Source organism: Protopterus annectens, chromosome 15.part0, assembly GCF_019279795.1.
Source record: "Protopterus annectens isolate FY-2018-M chromosome 15.part0, PAN1.0, whole genome shotgun sequence".
Taxonomy (NCBI): domain Eukaryota; kingdom Metazoa; phylum Chordata; order Ceratodontiformes; family Protopteridae; genus Protopterus; species Protopterus annectens.
Genome location: NC_056749.1, coordinates 377,009,177 through 377,028,846, shown reverse-complemented (window position 1 = coordinate 377,028,846; position 19,670 = coordinate 377,009,177). Strand labels below are relative to the sequence as shown.

The window sequence follows — 19,670 nt, the reverse complement described above, 5'->3', positions numbered from 1 at the left end:
ATCTCTAAGTTAATGTCTTGCTCTTAGAAAGGCAAAGGTTCACCCTCCATATTAAGAAGTCTTCCCTGGTCCCTTCTCAGGATCTGGTCATCTTGGGTTGAAGGCTGACTACTCTCTCTATAACTTGACTAAATTCTTCTCATAGAACAAAGTTCTGTCCCTAACTAGCTACTTTGTCCTTGCTTCCTATGGGATCCACTTCAGCAAGAAGAGGGATACTAAGAATCTTTGGTTTTATGGCAGCCACTATACCCACGGTGCCATTGACAAGACTACACATGAGAAACATCCAGTGGTGTTTGAAGTCCTTGTGATCCTAGCACCCCCATACTCTGGACTTCCAAATCCCTCTCTCTCCTTTTCTGAAGAAAGAGCTGCAATGATGCTTCTCCCAAATTTGTCCCAGTCCAGGCCGGCTCTTTCGTCTACCCATACCCACACAGGACATGAACACAGATGCTTCACATCTGGCTTAGGGGCCTGGATGGGTCACACAAGTACAAATTCAAGGCCAGTAGTCACTTGGGGACCTAAGGAAATGCATCAGCATCAAAGAAATGAAGACCTGTATTCATGATCTTCAAGTGTTCTCTTGCATCTTGAATCCAGGACCACTCAGGATTTGCACTGAACACCACATTCATGTGGTACAGAAATAAACAGGGAGAGACAAAGTCCAAGCAGCTTTGTAGGCTAGCTCTAATGGCACATGACTGTGCAATGAAAGCAAATCCACCCCTGCAAGTTGTTTACATTCTGTCAGAAGAAAATGCTGTGGAAGACTCACTCAGCAGGTCTATGGAAGACCCTCACAAATGGATATAGAACAGAGAGCCCTTCCTGGACATAGTCCAGAAATGGGATGGTACTCAATAGATTTGTTTGTCAAAACAGATGTCTGAAGCTCTTTTGATTCAGGGCTCTTTGCCGCCAGGCCTGGAGAATGGACGCCATGCCTTTCATTTGGGTGGGGGGTCCCTCTATGCATTTCCTCACCTTGCATTAATCCCCAGAGGTCTTCCTGAGGAGCTAAAGGGATAAAGCAGAAATCTTCATAGTACCTCTCTTCTGACCTAGGCAGCACTGGTTCCCCATTTTCTCCACCTGTCCATGAGCTATTGACTACAAGGGATAAAGATTCTAGCATGGATGAGGTGGGGTAAAAAAAGTGTACACCTCTTCTCGTTAGCTATGAGGGCTTTAAATTGCCAATTCCATATGCTGAAGTATCAGAACTTTCTGTTAGGTGGGGGCAATCCTGGTCTGTCAGAAGAAGGAAGGCCTAGGTTTTATTTTAGTCTATTCCTGGTGCCAAAAGAAACACTTGGAGGCCAATTCTGGATTTGTCCATTCACCAATACATACTAGGACATTCCAAAGTCGAGATGTTAACATTTACAGCAACTTTGCTCCTAAAGAAAAGATCACTGGATGGTAACTCTCTGGATCAAAGAGGCCTATCTCACATTCCTATCAGCCCAGCTGCAGGAGATTCGGTTGATATTTTTTCTTAAGACTGAGGGAATACAAATATATCAAATATTGAGCGATTGCCTGAGATTTTTGCTCAGACAAAGACAAGTTACTCACACACACGGTGTGTATATGCAGTATGTGGTGGCAGTTGTATTGTGTGAGGAAAACAAAGTCAGTCAGTCCAGTCACTCTCACAGGACATGCTTTTGTGGTGTGAGAGAGAATGAAGCCTCCAGCCCTCTTTTCTTCTGACGGACTCCCCGGACAAACAAAAGATTCTTACTTCCCAGCAGCAGTCAGGTCAGTCTCCAGGCTGGGACTGGACAGTCTCCTTCAATATGGGGTTCATGGCATCTTGCATTCATGGTTTTGCTGCACACTGCACTGTCTTGAGAAGCTACAATGGTAAAAAAAAAAAGGTGGACTCAACTTACTGCTGCTCTCTGGACACTGTCATTCCAATAATATTGCATCAATAGAGAATTCTTGGTGGTGGGCACAGAAAATGGACCTAAACAAAGGGACTCTCTGTGGCGACCAGAGGCGAGCGCAGGTCTTTAACGACGGATGCTCAGGGACAGACCTTGGGAGCAGCACAATCAATGGATGGATTCAAGAGACACGTGGCCTCCCAAACTACAGCATTTGCATATCAACATGAAGGATGTTCAGGCGGGACAAACCTTTTTTTTGTTTTAGCCAGCACCAGACGACTAGTACTGGTATCCCCTGCTGAGGAGTTTAATGGGAGCAGCCCTGGCCTCCTCTACCACCCTTCTTTTGTTGTTGTTGTCCCAGTCAAACAGTCATTTTTTCAATGTCAGGGTGCAGTCCCACCATCTAGCGGCCTGGTATTGTTTTTAGTTTTAGGTACCATGGACAAAGCTTCCTCAAGCAGGTTTTAGATGTCATTTTGGGAAGGCTATTTAACACTAGAAAAAAGTTTATGCTGATAAATGGAAGAGATTTTCTTTAGAAGGGGTGCAGGCTCTCATGGCAGTTGTGAAATAAGGATATTTTTCATAATTTGCGAGTTTCTTTCAGCGTACTACCCCTACTTTCATGCAAAGTAGCTCTTCTATGGTGGCTTTGAACAGTCTATCCATTTGCCTATCTTTTTATGCTGAACCAAAAAAATAAGGGGAAAAATTTTGCATTGAGCAGTTACGTTATTATTTTGTATTTATTTGAGCAGAACTAGGGAAGAGACAGACTCAACAGTTTTTGTTTTTTTTTGCTTTGGGTTCAAAAAGGGAAAGGCTGTTTTAAGCAGACTATTTCAAAGTGATTAATTGTATTTTGTTTTTTATTTATATCATGGGGATGAAGGATGTCCCTGGGGGGGTTACCTCTCCACTAGGCTCTACTGCCACTTCTACTGCTTTTAAGCAGCTACTTGAGTCTCATACTTTTACTAAACACATTACCATCTCCCTCTTTCTCCAAGTCCAGGGCTGGGTTTTGCCACTGCAGTCTTACAGGGCATGTTAGCAGCCCTAATGCTTTTAGTTGCCAGCCCTCCCTTTCCTTTGCTTTGGGATCTACCCACGAGGTTATGACTGCAGCAATGTGAGACAAAGAACATAGTACAGTTTTGTACCTACCATAAATGTAGATGTTCGAGGATCCATTATCCTATAAAGTGGACCTGCACAGAAAAAAAGGATCTCTGATGCACCTCAACTTACAGGGTCCCAATCTGACACTTTGGATAATAAAATTTTAACACTTTTTAGATTTTTCCTGAGAACATGCTGTAGGTACTTTAGGAGGTGAGTAAACATGCCACTAAAAAATCTAATATGTCCAAGTGGAACATATTTTCTATCTGGTTTCTCGAGAAGAAAAGTGCCACTTTCGAATGGGGGTTCCTCCTCTTCAATTTTACTTGTATGAGTTGCTTAAGAATGGACTTGCCTCCTCTTCCATTAAAACACACACAGGGGTTGTTTCCACCTGCATGCCCTTTGGACCCTCCTTTACACTCTAGAATTGAAGTCCAACACTTCAAAAGCAATCCTGCATCTAAATCCTCCCAGGAGGATGGTTCAGCCCTCATGGGATCTGAATTTTGTTCTGGAAAAAAATGTATTCTTTCTCCCTTTGAACCAGTAGCCACTGTCCCATTGAAATTCTATTCTTGGAAAAACTCTCTTACTGGTTACTCTGCCAAAAGAGTTTGTGTGTCAAGCCCTTTGGACATTCTCTCTTTCCTTATCATTCACAAGGGTCTCATTAAGGGCTAATCCTTTGAAACTTTAAGCCTAAGATAGTGAAGGAACTGTCTCAACCAGACCATCCTTTTACCTACCTACTACTTAAATCTACAAAATAGAGGTGAAAGAGTCTTTTCCTACTTAGATGTGCAAATACAAATTAGATTCTACTTGGACAGGACAAAAGCTTTCGGGAAATTTGACCAGCTTTTTGTCTCTTTTCAGGAGAGTAAGCCGGGTAACCTTGTCTCCAAACAAATGATATCCAACCATATTTCCAAGTCTGTCTCTCTTTGCTGCTCTTTGCATGTAAAATATCTGCCTTCACCAGTGAGGGCTAACTCCACCATAGCTGTTTCATCATCCAAAATGTTCTTCAAAGGTATTGACTCAAAATCCATTCTGAGGGCATCTACATGGTCCTCAAGTCACACTATTAATAAACATTATAGAGTGGATGCATTTTCTAAATCTAGAACCTCTTTCACTAGATGTGTTCTGCTAGATCCAGTGGGAAGTGCCCCCTGTCTCTGATTCATCTACCCTTAACAATCTCTCAGTCTGGGAATTGCTCAGTTGTTTAGATTATTGCAACAGTGATCCAAGGAAGGTTATAGCACAGTTGTACAAGAACGTAGCATAACAGTAGATATCCTGCTGATTAATGTTGCAGTATTGCTTCTCTCTCTCCCTACTACACCCCCCTTTTTTTGTCATTCCAATTTTGGACCTTCTGCACCTTATTGACTGAGGGAGGATAATCACCTTTCTTTCATCTCTTTTAGCTGACCTTCATATTTATGGCCCACAGGCCCTTCCGGAGTACCCTAGCTCTAGACAGTCTTAGGATCTTATGCTCATACATTTGCTTATGTACTCCTATGCCCCTGGAGTGAGGTCATATGTCAGAGGTATGCAGCATTCATAAGGTTTTGGGGATGCCTGCTAAAAACCTCAGTACAAAGAGCTTTTCATTCATGGAAAAAGTGCAATTATATTTTTTTATTCATTCCAGGAAGTTTCCACTCTGACATCTGTCATAGCGAGGGAATACTTCAGGATTCTGGGTAACGTCTTCCATGATTCTCATGATGTCTCCTGCATGACTCCACATAAGGAAGACACAGTGACACTTGAAATCGCTTAGAATCTAATATCAACATCGAATGTCCTTTCAAAATGTGACTACCTCTGCAGTATCCCTCCCCCTGTCCTCAAACCATTTACTCCTGTTTCTCAAAGACTGCCACACTTCCTGGCCAGGTGGAAAGCTATTACCACAATGAGTGGTACTTTCCATCATCAGGGAGAGTTGTGCCATGTCTTGGGAAAACATTCACCCCTGAGAGGCATGCCACTACCCCTCAAAACCAGACACCTGTTTTGACTATTCAAGACCTCTTGAATCAGGGTACCATCGAGCCAGTTGTAAAAGTATTCATGGGAAAAGGGGTTTATTCCAGGATTTTTCTAGCCCCATAAAAAGAAGGGTAGTGGAGACCCACCATAGACCTTTTCATCCTTCACAGGCTTTCTTAGTGTGATTAGATCTGAAGGATGCCTACCTGCATACTCGCATTCACCCCTCTTGCACTAAATTCCTCAGGTTGTTTCTCTGGCTATTTGCATTTCCAGTTTACTGCTTTGCTTCTGGTCTTTCCACAAAGTGCCTAGCATTGTAACCATTTGAAATGTTGGAACCCGCTAAAATGAGTCTCAAAAAGCAGAGACTGAATGGCCAAAAGATCGGACTTGCATATACGAAGTCCTAGATATCATTCCTCAGAATATTCCCTTTTCTCTGAGGTATGGTGATCTCAGAATTGGTATATAAAAGATTGGGGAGGGGGTGGGGGTTTTGCACCCCTTGCAAAAAGAAATTTTAAAGAGAAGAGTGATTTTCAAGCTTTGCTCTTCTATGGGGTTTCAGCCTTTTTCTTCGGCTTTTCAGCATTCAGCATTTTTAGAGTCAGTTTTTCAATAGAGACACACCTAGTACCAGTAGTAGCTTTCTGTCACAATCAAGGAATTTGGACTACTTTCTGATCCAGACCCTTTCGTCAGAAGTTCTTCAGCATCTTCGGAGAGGTCTAGGTTTTACTATAAACTGCAAAAAAAAAAAAAGTCTCACATGGTTCCTACATAGGACCTAGTGTTTCTGGGATGCAGACTGACACACAAAAATGCAAACCTTCCTCCCACTCCGTATCAACCCATTTGTTCTGTGAGGAAGATGCTAAGGACTTTGGGAATCCACATGAGGAAAATCCAATGATACCTGAAATCTGTGTGGTCCCAGAGCACGGCCACTCCTTGGATACATTAATTCCCCTCCTCCCTTGTCTCCAGAAGGAGCTTATCTGGTTGATGGGACAGGTCATCTTCAACCCGGGATTTCCTTTCACACATCCACCTCCTCTTTAGCAGGTTAACATGGAGGCCTCAGATAAGATGAAGGGAGAATAGGTACAGGATCACACCAAGTGTAGGGGAAATGGCAACCTCAGTTCATGAAAGAACACATCAACCTGAAAGATATGATGGCTCTTCTGTAAGCTCTTCAAATTTTTGCACACCTTTGGAAACCATAGACAGCACCACAGTCATGCAGTACATGCACAAATAGGGAGGTATCCGGTCTTGCCAACTATGCAGGTTAGCACAGGGGATATAGAATTTGGCAACACAAATGAACATCAGGCTCACAGTCACATACATCCTTTTTCAGGACAGTGTGTTAGCAAACTGCTTAAATTGCTCCCTGGAGGATTGCCACGAGTGGACTTTGAACAGAGATGTCTTCCACAATATCACACATCAGTGTGGCACTCCTCAGATAGACCTCTTTGCTTCTCCAGCAACCATTTGCTCCCCCTCAAGGCACAAAAGGAAACAACCAAATTACTGTTAACTGGCTCCATTTTTGCAGTGGAAACATTGGATCCCCCTGCATGTTCACCTGCAGCAGATTTCCTCTACAGCTGAACTTGATAACTCAGCAAGAAGGATTGCTGCTCTTCCCAAGTCTTTCATCTCTCTTAGCCTGACCCTCTCCTATCTGAAGAGGTTGTAAAAGTTCTACAAGAGGGTAGGAGACCTACTACTAGAAAAACTTACACTGCAAAGTAGAAAAGGTTTTCATTCTCTTGCTGCAAACATAGTCAGGATCCACTCTTAGTACAGGTCCCTACAGTACTGCAGTACCTTTGCAAACTTCTTCAATTAAGCTTAGCCTACTCTTCCATAAAAACTCACTTGTCTGCTGTCAGTACCTACCTCCCTGTTAGCCGTCCACTTATGACTAGGCTAGAGGTCAAGCTTTTCCTCAGGGGGTTCTGCATCTTAAACCCCCCCCCCCCCATGGAAAGCTCTCTCTCCCCATGAGATCTTAATTTTATGTTAGAAAAGCTTACTCTGCCTCTCTTTGAGCCAGCTTCTTCCATCTCTCTAAGGTTTTGTACATGGAAAACCATCCTGCTGTTGGCCCTCACCTGTGCATGGAGGGATTTTGAGCTGTAAGCTGTCATGGCCATTCCCCCTTTTCTTATTTTTCAGAAAGTCATGGTGACTCTCAGGGCTAACCCATCTTTCATGCCTAAGGAAATTGAGCTGTTCATCTTCTCACCTAATGCCCCAGTCCCCAACACGGGAGGTAAAGGATCCTGCATTCTTTAGGCATTCATAGACAGCTCAGATTTTAGCTGGACTAAACTAAATCCTTCAGAAAGACTGACCAGCATTTGTATTTTATGTCCCCTAAGCTGGGACAGCCAGTATCCAAACAAATTATTGTAGTCTGGATTTCAACGGATCTCTCTCTCTGCTACTCACGCTGTGCTAAGACCTTGCCTTCCTGCCCTAAAACTCATTCCACTAGGGCAGTCACTTCCTCAGGGGCCTTCCACAAAGGAATAGACTTCATGTCCATCTTGGAAGTGGACATTTTGTGCACATCTTTACCAAACACTATAAAACTGATGCATTTTCCATGTCCAGGACAACTTTTGCTATGTCAGTCCTGTCCAGACTGCTGGACAACTTCTCTCCTCAATAGCTAACCTCCCTTCCTTCATTCTTCAACTCTGGCAATCACCCTTATCTACAGGAATGTTGTAACACTGATTTCAGTCGGCACATGTTACAGTTGTGTAAGAACTTACCATAGCAGTAGATATCCTAGTAATCACTGTTGCAGTATTCCAGCCTACCCACCATCCCCTCCTCTCTGTCTCATTTCCGTCTTTTATTGTCTCACTCCCTTTTGCTTTATACTTTGCTGTTTTACATGAATATGGGGGCATGTTCTAACCAATTTTGAGCTACATCCCTCCTAGCTGACCAGTCTCTCTCTCTCAGTAGTCTTCAGACTGTCGGCCTGGAGAGAGTCTCCGGATCCATGCTAATATGTCCACCTTTATACCCAAACACATACATGCTGAGTTCATGCATCCGACGTACGACCTAGGGAAGGTAAATTTTTGGAACTCCAGTCATACATCAGCAGTGACAACCTATGTCAGGAATACAGCAACAGGGATCAGTAGGACATCTGCTTTTATGGTAAGTTCTTATGCAACTGTATTTTCTCCCTTCTTTTGGCATTGATCAGGAGGAATTAACATGAGCTTCCTTACAGACTGGCTTTACTCACATAAGATCAGAGTGTTTTAAACATCCCCACCCTAAACAATGACAACTGACTGCCTGAATGATAGTGTTTTAATACCTTTTAGCCACCTGTTTTCTGAGGATGTGCTGCAGGTATTAATGGAGTCAAGACAGTCTGCTAATAGAAAATCCTATATTAGCAAATGGAAATAGTTACTGTTATGACACCTTGACCCCATATGTGTAAAAATGGGAAAAAGGGTGTTGTCGATGGATGGATGAATGGATGGAAAAGGTTTTCTAGTCTGTGCCACCAAAAAAAGCTTACATCCATTCAAGGCTAGTGTCATGAGGCCTCTCTTACTCCTGTATCAAGGTTCATCTGTTGTCCATTTCAGCATGTCTGCCCATGGAGCCACCTCTTTCAGTGCAGGTTCATGTAAAAATGTAAGGAATTTTGCAAAAGAAAAATGGTACTCCTCCTTAAGAAACTTAATTTTATGTTAGCATAGCTAAACTTTGCTCCATTTAAACCAGCTCATCTGGCTGACTTAAAGTTTTTTTTACATGGAAAGCAGTTTTGCTGATTGCCCTGACCAATGCAAGAAGATTGTCCAAGTTGCAAGCTCTTATGTTTGTTCAGCCATGTCTCATCTTCCTTTCTTTGAGAACTAATCCTTTCATGCATAAAGTGGTGTCCAAGTTTACCTTAAGCCAATCTGTCCATATCCCTGTTTTCTTTCCAAAACACAAAAATGAGGGAGAAGAGATATTTCATACCTTTGGATATCCAACGACCGCTTTAGTACTATCTTGATAGAACAAAAGGTTTCAGGAAAACTCTACTCAGTTGTTTATTTCTTGAGAAGGTAAGACGGAGGGACAACCTGTGACAAAGGAGACTATTTCCAAATGGTTATCAAACGGTATTCCTTTTTGTTATTCCCAGCGCAGCAAATCTCTTTCAGGCAGGGCCAAGACTCAGTTTATGAGGGCCTTGGCTTTGTTTTTTTGGAAAAGATTTGATTCCAGAAGTATTTTAGAAGAAGCAACTTGGTCCTCTCCACACACTTTTACAAAGCACTGTAAACTAGATTCCTTCTCCAGGTGTAGGACAAATTTTGCTACAACTGTTTTCCAGCAGCTCCTAGACCCTATCTCTCCACCTCCCAGTTATTTTAAGCTGTAGTAATCTACTGTATAGCTAAGGCTATGCAACAGTGATCTATACGAAGAACATAATACAGTTGTGTAAGTAAACTTTCCATAGCACTAGAGGTTCAAATAATCACTGTTGCTATAGTCCCCCCCCTTCCCCCTCGTTTTTTTTTTCCTGTGTTTTATATGCCAGGGCATGGGCACATATTTTTTATTTTCCTAGCAATGTCTTCTCATGGCATAGCCTCCCACTCTCAACTGGCGTGAAAGCTCTAAAGGGCTTTGCACCCAAAACTGAATATTTAGTCAGATCAGCTTGAGCTGACTAATGGGTTTGCCACATGGAAGGTGTCCTGAAGGTTTGTTAGGTGGCTGGCTGTTGTATCTTGTGCAGGATATAACCCATATAGCTGTGGCTACTGCAGCAGTGATCATTTGAACTTCTACTTTTAGGGCAAGTTTACTTGCCCCACCAGAGGAGTTCAGCAAGAAGAAAGGTCCTTAATGTCACGTTTCATCCAAAACAAAAAAAGACCGTCCAAGAGGCCTACCAAAGCAGAACGTGTCCTAATACTATTCAGGATTCTTTTTAGTACCAAAAAATCAAAGGGCCGTAGACCGATTTTTAGATCTCAGCAGTTTCAGCAAGTTCATTTCCAAACAAAAGTTCCATGTACTCTCGCTGCAAACAGTTCTTTCTTCCTTGTGAAGAGAAGAGTAGATGTATCCTTTGGGCCTCCAGGATACTTACCTGCATGTAAAGACTGAAGAGAGTCGAGAATGTTCTTACAGTTCTGAGTTGGAGCTAGTAATTACAAGTGTTGCACTCTGCCATTTGATCTTATCTCAGCTGCAAAGGGTTTTCTCCAAATGTACGCTTTAATACCAGAACCTGCCACTTGCAATGATTTTTCTTTACTTGGATGACTGTGTTGGCCAAACTAATACTGAGCAAGTTATTTACAGTACTGGGAATCTCTAATCTCTACTACTTCTGTTCCAGTCTTTACATTGAACAATGTGAAGTCACATATGGAGCCATCTCAGACATTCATCTTTACTGGCTGCCTCTTGGGCATGTGCAAAATGAATGTGTGCAAAATGAGTTTGCCTTTAGAGAGGATTCTCCCACTCCAACAATCTGACACACTGTTTCTTCAGCAGTCATTGGGACTGTTCCACACGAGTCTAAAGGTTATGACAACCATGATATGCCTAATACCCCTTGCCAGATACCACATAGGAATCCAGCAGTAGACCTTGAGAATCTAGTGGTGTCTTTTCGAATCCTTAATAAAAATGTCATGACTTCTGTTTGTTGATGGTTGCATATCCCTGTCCCTTCACAGGACATTTCCTTCCTGCTTCCTATTACTGAGGTGATAATACCACAGATGTCTCAACCTTGGGGTAGGAAAGGCAATCGGAGGTTCCTAGTTACAGTTGGAAAACCATTTGACATTAATGTATTGAAAATTAGAGCAGTAACTTTTTACACTGAAGGCCTCTTAAGGCTCCCTCTCTCTTGGTGCAGTTGCCTTAAATATTAGAGAAAAACAGTGTATCTGTAATTCCTGTAGTTTATTGAGTAAAGATACCCAAAAAGACTGGTTTTGTTGATATCAAATCAGGTTTCTCAGTTAATCTTGCAATCCATGTTGGCCATACAGTTTAAGTAAAATTAGTCATGTGACAAGTTTTAGTAGCCATATGACCTTACTAATCATTTGAAGCCAGGAATATGCATGTAAGAAGTACAGGTGTATCAAAAGCTACCTTAGATAAAATCAGTAAACTTGAATTTGAGTTGTAATAAAATCAGTTTATACACTTCAGAAAAAAAAATGTGTGTGTTTAAGTAGATAAGGGAACTGATATTTAAAAGTGTATCCTAGCATAGAGCAACAGCACAATTTACTGGCAGGACAGTTTTTAACAGCAAATTCTACGCAGCATGTATAAAGACTAATAAACTTGAAACCAGTCTGTATGCCTCTGTCCATATAATGCTAAGAAAAAATGATTAAAATGTTAGTTTTGTTACATGCTTGAAAAAAGCATCAAAACTTTTAGAATGTAATATTTAATTGAGAAGAAAACAAGGTTTCTGTCTTAACTTTAAAGAACTGCTGTGGATTGACTTTCACACATGAAGTGAACCTTGTCCTGTTTTTCACAGCATTTTTAAATTTTATTTATTTACTTATTTATTTTACATTTGCTGACCGAGTTAGTCCGAATGAGCCCTTTTTCAGCGGAGGACCAGGGAGAAAAGCTCCAACAGATTACACAAAATAAAAAAAAATTTAAGCATAAGCAAATAACAGTATAAGCAGAAGAATGAAAAAATCTTGAATGTATACAGTAACAAATTAATGAAAATAAATCTGCAATGTAGAAATATAACAATAATTGGTAGTAGGCATACAGTACATATTAACATTACAATAATTAACATTAGACTCCCTCATCTAAGTCATTGTCCAAGAGTAGTAGAGAGCATGAAGTTATCTGAGCAGTGTTATAGTAAAGAATTTATAAGATATGGAAAGAACAGTTGGTGGAATTTACGGTAGAGCTCTGCTTAAGGAGGGTGAATACAGTGGCAAGTCCGTTGACTTTGCAGGTATTCTCTGGTGGCAGCTTTAATTTTTTTCAGTTGTTTATTGGACCTAACTTCTAGTGGAAGGCTGTTGCCTTAAGTTCATAGGTGTGTGCTAGGCTAATGGCCCTGGAGCCTTTACAAGCCTAGCCCATGCAAGTGCCCTGGCATCGTGCAACCTGACGTTGGTTCCCAGTGCCTCTATCAAGTAGAACCAGTGGAGTGATCCCCGGGGTGAACTTCCCATCCACTCATCAAAATTTCTCTTGAGGGCCAGTGAGGTGCTCTGCTTGACATGTATGGGAAGTCTATTCCAGAGCATGGGCAGTCTCTGGGTTATGAACCTGTCCCTACAGCATGTTCTGTTGATCGTGGTAATGAGATTGAGGTCTCTGGACCGTGTGGTGTGAGGAATTTGGATTTCTTTAGATGACTTGGTGGGGTTATAGCTGTAGAGATTACATCCAAACTTAGATTTTGGTTTGTGAGTTAATAGAAGGTCTTAGATGGAGCTCCGGCGAGGTCTAGCAGGTGAATAGTGGGAGATTAGAGTCTAAAGAGTGGGGCAATAGGAAGGTTGGTAGAGGATGCAGTGAATGATCTGGAGCTGGGAGAGGAGGAGCATGTGAGGTAATTGAAGCCAGTTTAGCTGTTTCGGAGAGAGGCAGTGATGGTAGTAGGTTTGCTGGGCAGCAAATCTAGCTATCTTATTGTAGGTTGATTCAGGTTTGGCAAGGAGAGTTGAGTTTAGATTAGTGAAAATCTGAGAACTGTACAGTAGACTGGGTAATAGGTAAGCATAAGAAAGAGATGTCTTTCTATTCTCATGTTACAGTATTCATAACCTTAGGGAATTGCTGCCTCTAGCACCAGACATCTGGCCAGTATACCAAAGTCTTTCAGTCAGGGGTATATGCGACATAGAATGCAGGGGGCTATCAACTGACATTGGCTGTAACTGTAACATCTGCACGTACCCAGCTCAGAATTTTTCTGCTGCAGTGAGAATCAGGCGTCCGTCTGCCAGTTCAGTATTACGTCGTTTGCTCGATATCATCTAGCTGATTTCGATGATCGTTCTCTGGCTGTCCACTCAGAGATGAGCACCCTTGTGGAAATTTCTTTGCTTATTTGTTTTTTGTCAGACATACATGCTTTATAATAAAGGAAAGTGTGCTTATGGTAGGCAAATCCCTTACAAGGAAACACACGAGCAGTGTTTATTTTGTCTGGGGGAGGCTCACGATTACAAGGCCTGTAAGATCAGTCAGTTCTTTGTTCTGAAAACCCTAAGAAGCCATCTAACGGCTTTAAAACTTTATTTAGAAAACCAGCCACCTCCGACTTTTGGCATCCAAAATGGTAAGTGGAGCAGGCCCTTCCGATGAGCCGCCTAGGAAGAAGGCTAAGAAAGTTAGGCCTGATGCAACCACTATAACGTATGTTCCCTCTTCTCCTTTAAAAAGGAAAAGGAAGCGGAAGCACACTTTAAAAGACCCCTCTCCTCCCTGGGAGACCTTTTCTCAAACTCTGTTCAAGGCTTTTCAGGCTCTTCAGACCCAGATCCCACAGATGGGCCTACCTGCTGCCCCTCAGGAACTCTCTTGAGGAAGACTCTTCCTCTTCAGATGATTCCTTAACTTATTGCTCTCAGTTGGATTCACCCAAAGACTTTGTTACCCCAGATGAAGAATAATTTCTCGCTCCTTATTCCCCTGAAGAAGATTTGTCCTTTGGGGATACCTTTTCCCTGCTTAGACATTTCAAATGGAAATTATCAGATGTCTCCGAGACAAAAAAAGAGATACTTTGAGCTCTTGCAGATGGAGCAGCCCTCACCATCTGCAGTTCCCCCCTTTCATTCGGCATTTCAGGATGATTTTTCTGCTGCCTCACAAAGACCAGAGTCGTAGCCTCCTGCTTCAAAGAGGCCAGACAGATTTTATAAAGTGTCTGCTCAGGAGCAGTACCTTTTCAAAAATCCTCCAGCAGATCCTGTGGTGGTTGCTGTTTCACCAGTTAAGTCCTCTAGGCAACTTCCTTCTTCTTTTTGCTCTACAGATAAATACAGTAAATTCATGGACAGGTTGGGGAAGAAAATTTATACTACTTCCACTTTGGCCATTTGAGCTATTACTTATCAGACACATATGGCAAAGTTTGCCTTGGATTCCCTGACCAGTGCCTATAGCCTTCTGTCAGAGGTTCCAGAATCCCCTGTTAAGACTCAGATATGTACCCTTCTGTCCACAGTTTCTCAAGTGACCAGACATTCCATGAAGTGCAGCTATGATGCTGTAGAAGCTTCTTCTAAGTCAGCTGCTTCTGGTTCTGTGCTAAGGAGGTTTTCATGGCTAAAACTCCAGCCCTTATCTTTGGATGTTCAAGCTAAGTTGTTAGATGCACCTTTGGACAACAAAGCCCTATTTGGAGCTGCCTCTGCTGAGCTACTTAAGTCTCTACAGAAAAATGGTAAAGACTTACAAAATTTAAAACATCTACTAGTCTCACCTGTTCCCAAATTTAATAGAAATTATCCTTAAAAACCTAGCTTTGTCAAGAGACAGTCCTCTGACCCCTCTGCTACTCAGTCCAGGGAATACAGACATACCAGAAAACAATCTGCTCTGAGGGTTTCAACCACCTCCACTCCATCTTCCTTTCAGAGGCAACCAGACACAGGGCAGAGCTCCTCCACTGTGACTCTCCTCCCTTAACCAGCTCCACCACCCCCATCCTCACGCCTTATCCTATCTCTACCCTCCTTGCAGAAAATCACCTCAGACAAGTGGGTGCTTTCCATCATCTAGAGGGGATACTTTATGACCTGGCGGGCTACTCCTCCCTTGCAGGGGATACCACAACCCCCTCAAAATCAGCTCCCACTCCTCCCACCTATCCTCACCCAACTTTTATCTCAGGGTACTATAGAACCAGTACCAGAGGATCAATTAGCCAAGGGATTTTATTCAAGGATTTTTCTGGTCCCAAGAAAAGATGGTCCTTGGAGACCCATCCTCGACTTATCCCACCTCAATCTCTTCCTCAAAATGCCTACCTTCAAAATGCTAACTTTACAACACCTCCTTCCCCTCATACCTCAGCAAGCCTTCATGGTCTCCCTGGATCTGAAGGATGCATGCCTTCATATCCCCATCTTTCCCCCTTACAGAAGATATTTATGTTTCTCTGTGGGTTCTTCTCATTTTCAATTTTCTGCCTTACCTTTGGCCTCTCCACAGCACCAAGACTCTTCACAAAGTGCTGTTGCACACTGCAGACTGCAGGGCATACAGATTTACCCCTACTTGGATGACCTTCTTTTTTTGCACCAGGATCCACTAATCCTCTCCCAACACTTGGACATGGTGTGCATTTTCCTGCAGAGTCTAGGTTTCACACTAAATGGCCTAAAGTCTCAAATGACTCCATCCCAAGACCTTCTGTTTCTGGAGAGCAGGATCAGGACATATTTGATGTCAGTCTTTGTCCCTCCACACACAGTAGTTTCTTTCTCAGTTCTTCCACTTCCCTGCTACCTCTAGCATCCATCACAGCAAGGGAATTTCTCAGGATACTAGGATACATGGCTTCCTTGATTCCCATGATACCTCTTGCCAAAATGCACATGAGGAAGTTTCAGTGGGGCTTGAGAAACTCTTGGAGCCAACACACTCATCCTTTGGAAACAAAACTACCCCTTATTCCATGCTTAAAGAAGTAACTCTCATGGGGGATTGCCACCATCTCCCTGAATCAAGGGGTGCCACTGCAGTTCCCCCCACCCAAACAGCATATGTACACAGATGCGTCAGATTTAGGTTGGGGAGCCATCCTTCACCATGCCAACAAGCAGCACAAAGTTCAGGGGGAATGGTCTATTCAGGAAAGGAAGGACCACATCAACCTGAGAGAACTAAAGTCCCTATTCTTGGGCATGCAGGCCTTTCAACAGATCTTTTTGCCAGGCACCCTGCAGGTCATCACAGACAACATGACTGTCCTGTGTTACATAAACAAGCAAGGAGGGGCAAAGTCTTACCCCCATTCCAGTCTGACAATAAATATTTGGTCCCTGGCAGCAGATCTTCAAATTCACTTGCAGGCAGTCTACATCCATCAGAAGAAAACAGGATAGCAGATGCCCTAAGCAAAACATTATCATCCTCCCACAAATTGATGCTCCACAGGGAGGTATTTCTGGATCTAATTCACAGGTAGGGTATTCCTCAGGCAGATCTGTTTGCCTTCTCCCAGAACAAACAGATGCCTCTCTTCTGCTCAAGGCTCCCTCATCCACAGGCTTGGAAAGTGGATGCCTTCTCCTTTACTTGGGAAGGAATGATGTTCTTTGTGTTTCACTGTTGCAGTCATTACATTTGAGTTATCTGCTTGCAGGTAGCTCTCAGTCAGCCTGATTAACAAAGTCTTGGGTCCTGCGTCAGTTGCTGTCCCTCCTTCAATGACGTCAGATCATCAGGAGTATAAAACATGCAGCCAACGCCATTACATCAGTCTTTCTTGCCATGCGGTGCCTGAAGCAGAAGCAGTTCACAAGTGCCGGTCGGCCAACCCCTGAAATTTTCGTTTTCGAGTTTCAGAACCGAAGTCTTCAACTAAAGCTAAGTACCCCATTGGGGAAACTTTTTCTTGCTCCTTTCCGATGTCAGTAAAAGTTAATAATTGCATTACTTGTGGAAAGCAAATACCTCATAAAGATTGTCATTCGTACTGTATTCCTTGCCTAGGCCCTGACCACGACGTATCTTGCTGTCGGTTTTGTGCTTTATTTAATCAGCGCACTATCCGTCGTCTGTATATTTTCGCCTCTAAATATTTCAGTTCTCTGTTTAATTATCCAGAAATTTCGTTGGTTAACTATCCGACTAACCAGGATTCTGAAAAAATGCAAAGATAAAGACAGAGACAGACCGCCGAGGTCCAAAACTGCCGACGACGCTTCTCCTAAGCCAGTCGCCAGTTTGCCAGTTCTCAGTGAGGCGCTTTCGCAGCCCCTGATACCAGCTACTTCTGATTCTCAGGCCTCTACTGACACCCATTCGGAGTCCAATATGCCGCCAAATGCTTCAACTATGGGACCCGTGGATGTCTCTACCTTGGATGGGTCCAGAGCCGCTGCGCAGGCACCGGCTTCTGAGGGTGTATTCAGGCCTACAGACTTGCATATTAAACCGACGCCTCCTTCTTCTGTTAGGCCTAAATCTCAAAGTATGCCTAAAAAACACAACGTCCAGGCCACATGCTCAGGCCTCTATGCCTAAAAAACAAATTATAAGAATGGCTGAAGATCTAATAACTCTAATCAGGGGTAGCCATCCCTCCACCCCTTTCTAAGAGTCCTAGGACTGAAGTGATTTATGAATTTTCTGACCAGGATTCTGTTTTTTCTGATTCTTCTGATGATCTGGATTTGCCCTTATCTACTTATGATGTTTCTGATGCAGAGGACTCCATTCCCTCTGCTTCCCCTCCAGAGGATTTTTCTTTTGGGGAACCTTACATACTCTAAGGGAGTATTTCCACTGGGAAAGCCAGGATTTTTCTGATTCAAAAAAGAGGCTTAGGGATTTGTTACTCCTACCTCAGCATAGGCCTTTAGCTATTCCTCCTGTACTAGACATTGTTGATGATGCTTTTTTGGAATCTAGTTTGGCCCCTGATTCCTTGCCTCCTGCTCCCAGAAAACCTGACAGATACTACAAGGTCCCTGAGTCACACAATTTTCTTTTTAAAAATCCTATTGCAGATCCAGAGACTATTTCACAGGGGCCTAAGGGCATTAAGGCTTTTACTGCTAAAAATCCTACCCCTTCTGATAGATACTCCAGGGCGCTGGATAGATGGGTAAGAAGGTTTAAACTTCTGCAACCTTGACCATTAGGGCTTTAAACTGCCAGTTTCATATGTTAAAGTATCAGCAACATGTTATTGGATTGCTTAAACAAAAAATGATGTTGATTCCTGACTGTGTGGAAAATAAAGAATTACAGTATTTAATGCATTCTGCTGAACAAGTTGGAAAACGTACTTTGCAGTGTGGTTTTGATTCAGTAGAGGCCTCTTGCAGGGCCGCTGTTACTAGGTCTGTGTTCAGAAGGCATGCTTGGCTTAAGGAGCAATCTTTGCCTGATCATGTTAAAGCTAAATTGCTGGATGCTCCCTTAAATCAGGACCACCTATTTGGCAACAAGGCTGTGGAAGTTCTTAAAAAGATGGAAGATAAAGCTAAATCTATGCAAACTGTTAAAGATTTCTTACAAGTTCAGCCTCCTAGATTTGGTAGGCACTGGCCTTCTAAGAATTGGTCCTTTTCAGCCCCTTCCAGGTCTTCTCAAGCCAAACCCAGACACAGCAAAAACCCCAGGTTTCAGTCCCAGGGGACACACAGGAATAAGCAGTGGGGGCCTCCACTTCCGAATCTGGAGTAATAAGACCCCCCCCCCATGGTAAACTGTCCCAATAACTTTCTTTTAAAATTTCCAAGCACTTATCAACTGGCTGCCCCTTTGGGGGGAAAGATTGCTCTTTATGCAAAGAACTGGAACTCATTACCCAGGATAAATGGGTTTTAAATATAGTGTCCCAGGGATACAGATTTCACTTCCATATGTTGCCAACATCAAGCGGGTGGCTGGACCTACCCCCAAATCAGTGGGCAGAGGCCCAAAAACAAGTACTTTCTCTCTTAAGCATGGCGGCTATTCAACTGGTACCAGAAGAGGAAAAGGGACAAGGATTCTACTCGAGACTTTTCCTGGTACCCGGAAAAGACAGTTCATGGCGTCCTATCCTGGACCTGTCTACTCTAAACACCTTTTTGGAGATTCCAAAATTCAAGATGCTGACTCTTCACCAATTACTTCCTGTGCTAGGCAAAGATGCCTGTTTGGCAACACTAGATTTAAAAGAATCATACCTGCACATCCCAATCAGGGAATCTTGCAGAAGATACTTACGCTTCAAAGCTGGCTACGCGCACTATCAGTTCTCTGCACGGCCCTTTGGCTTATCTACTGCACCCAAGGTATTCACAAAGTGCCTAGTTCCAGTTATTGCATTTTGCAGGCAAAGAAATATTCAAATATATCCATACCTGGACGATTGTCTAATTCAGGCAGAAAGCCAGGACATACTTTTGAATCATCTGGCCTTTGTACAAAGCGGTCTAACTTGTTTGGGGTACACCATAAACTAAATGAAATCACACCTGGTACCCTGCCAAAAAGTTATATTCCTGGGAGCAAGCTTGAATACAGCTTCCCAGATGGCCTACCTCATGCCAGAGAAACAAATTCATTTGACAACCTACTTCAAACAAGTGGCCACAAAGACCCTGCTATCTGCAAGACAAATACTGCAAGCCTTGGGGTTCATGGCCTCCTGCATTCTTTTAATTTCATATGGAAGACTGCATATGAGGAAACTACAGTGCTTTCTAAAAAGCCTATGGTGTCAACATTCTCAGGATCTAGAAGCAATGATTCCTATCATACCTTGCCTATGCCTAGAGTTCCTTTGGTGGGCAGAGGCCTGCCATCAAAACAAGGGACTACCTTTCACACCACCCCCTGCCGCCCAAACCCTAACAA

The 19,670-nt window shown here is 42.9% G+C and overlaps 1 protein-coding gene across 1 annotated transcript in view; it reads left to right on the top strand.

The window, feature by feature from the left end:
- Positions 1–19,670, top strand: part of TAF7L (TATA-box binding protein associated factor 7 like) — a 594,912-nt gene that overhangs the window by 101,292 nt on the left and 473,950 nt on the right. Inside the window, exon 8 of the mRNA XM_044057271.1 lies at positions 7,248–7,344. Within this exon, the coding sequence (XP_043913206.1) occupies positions 7,248–7,344 (97 nt within the window). The remainder of the gene's footprint in view (positions 1–7,247; positions 7,345–19,670) is intronic.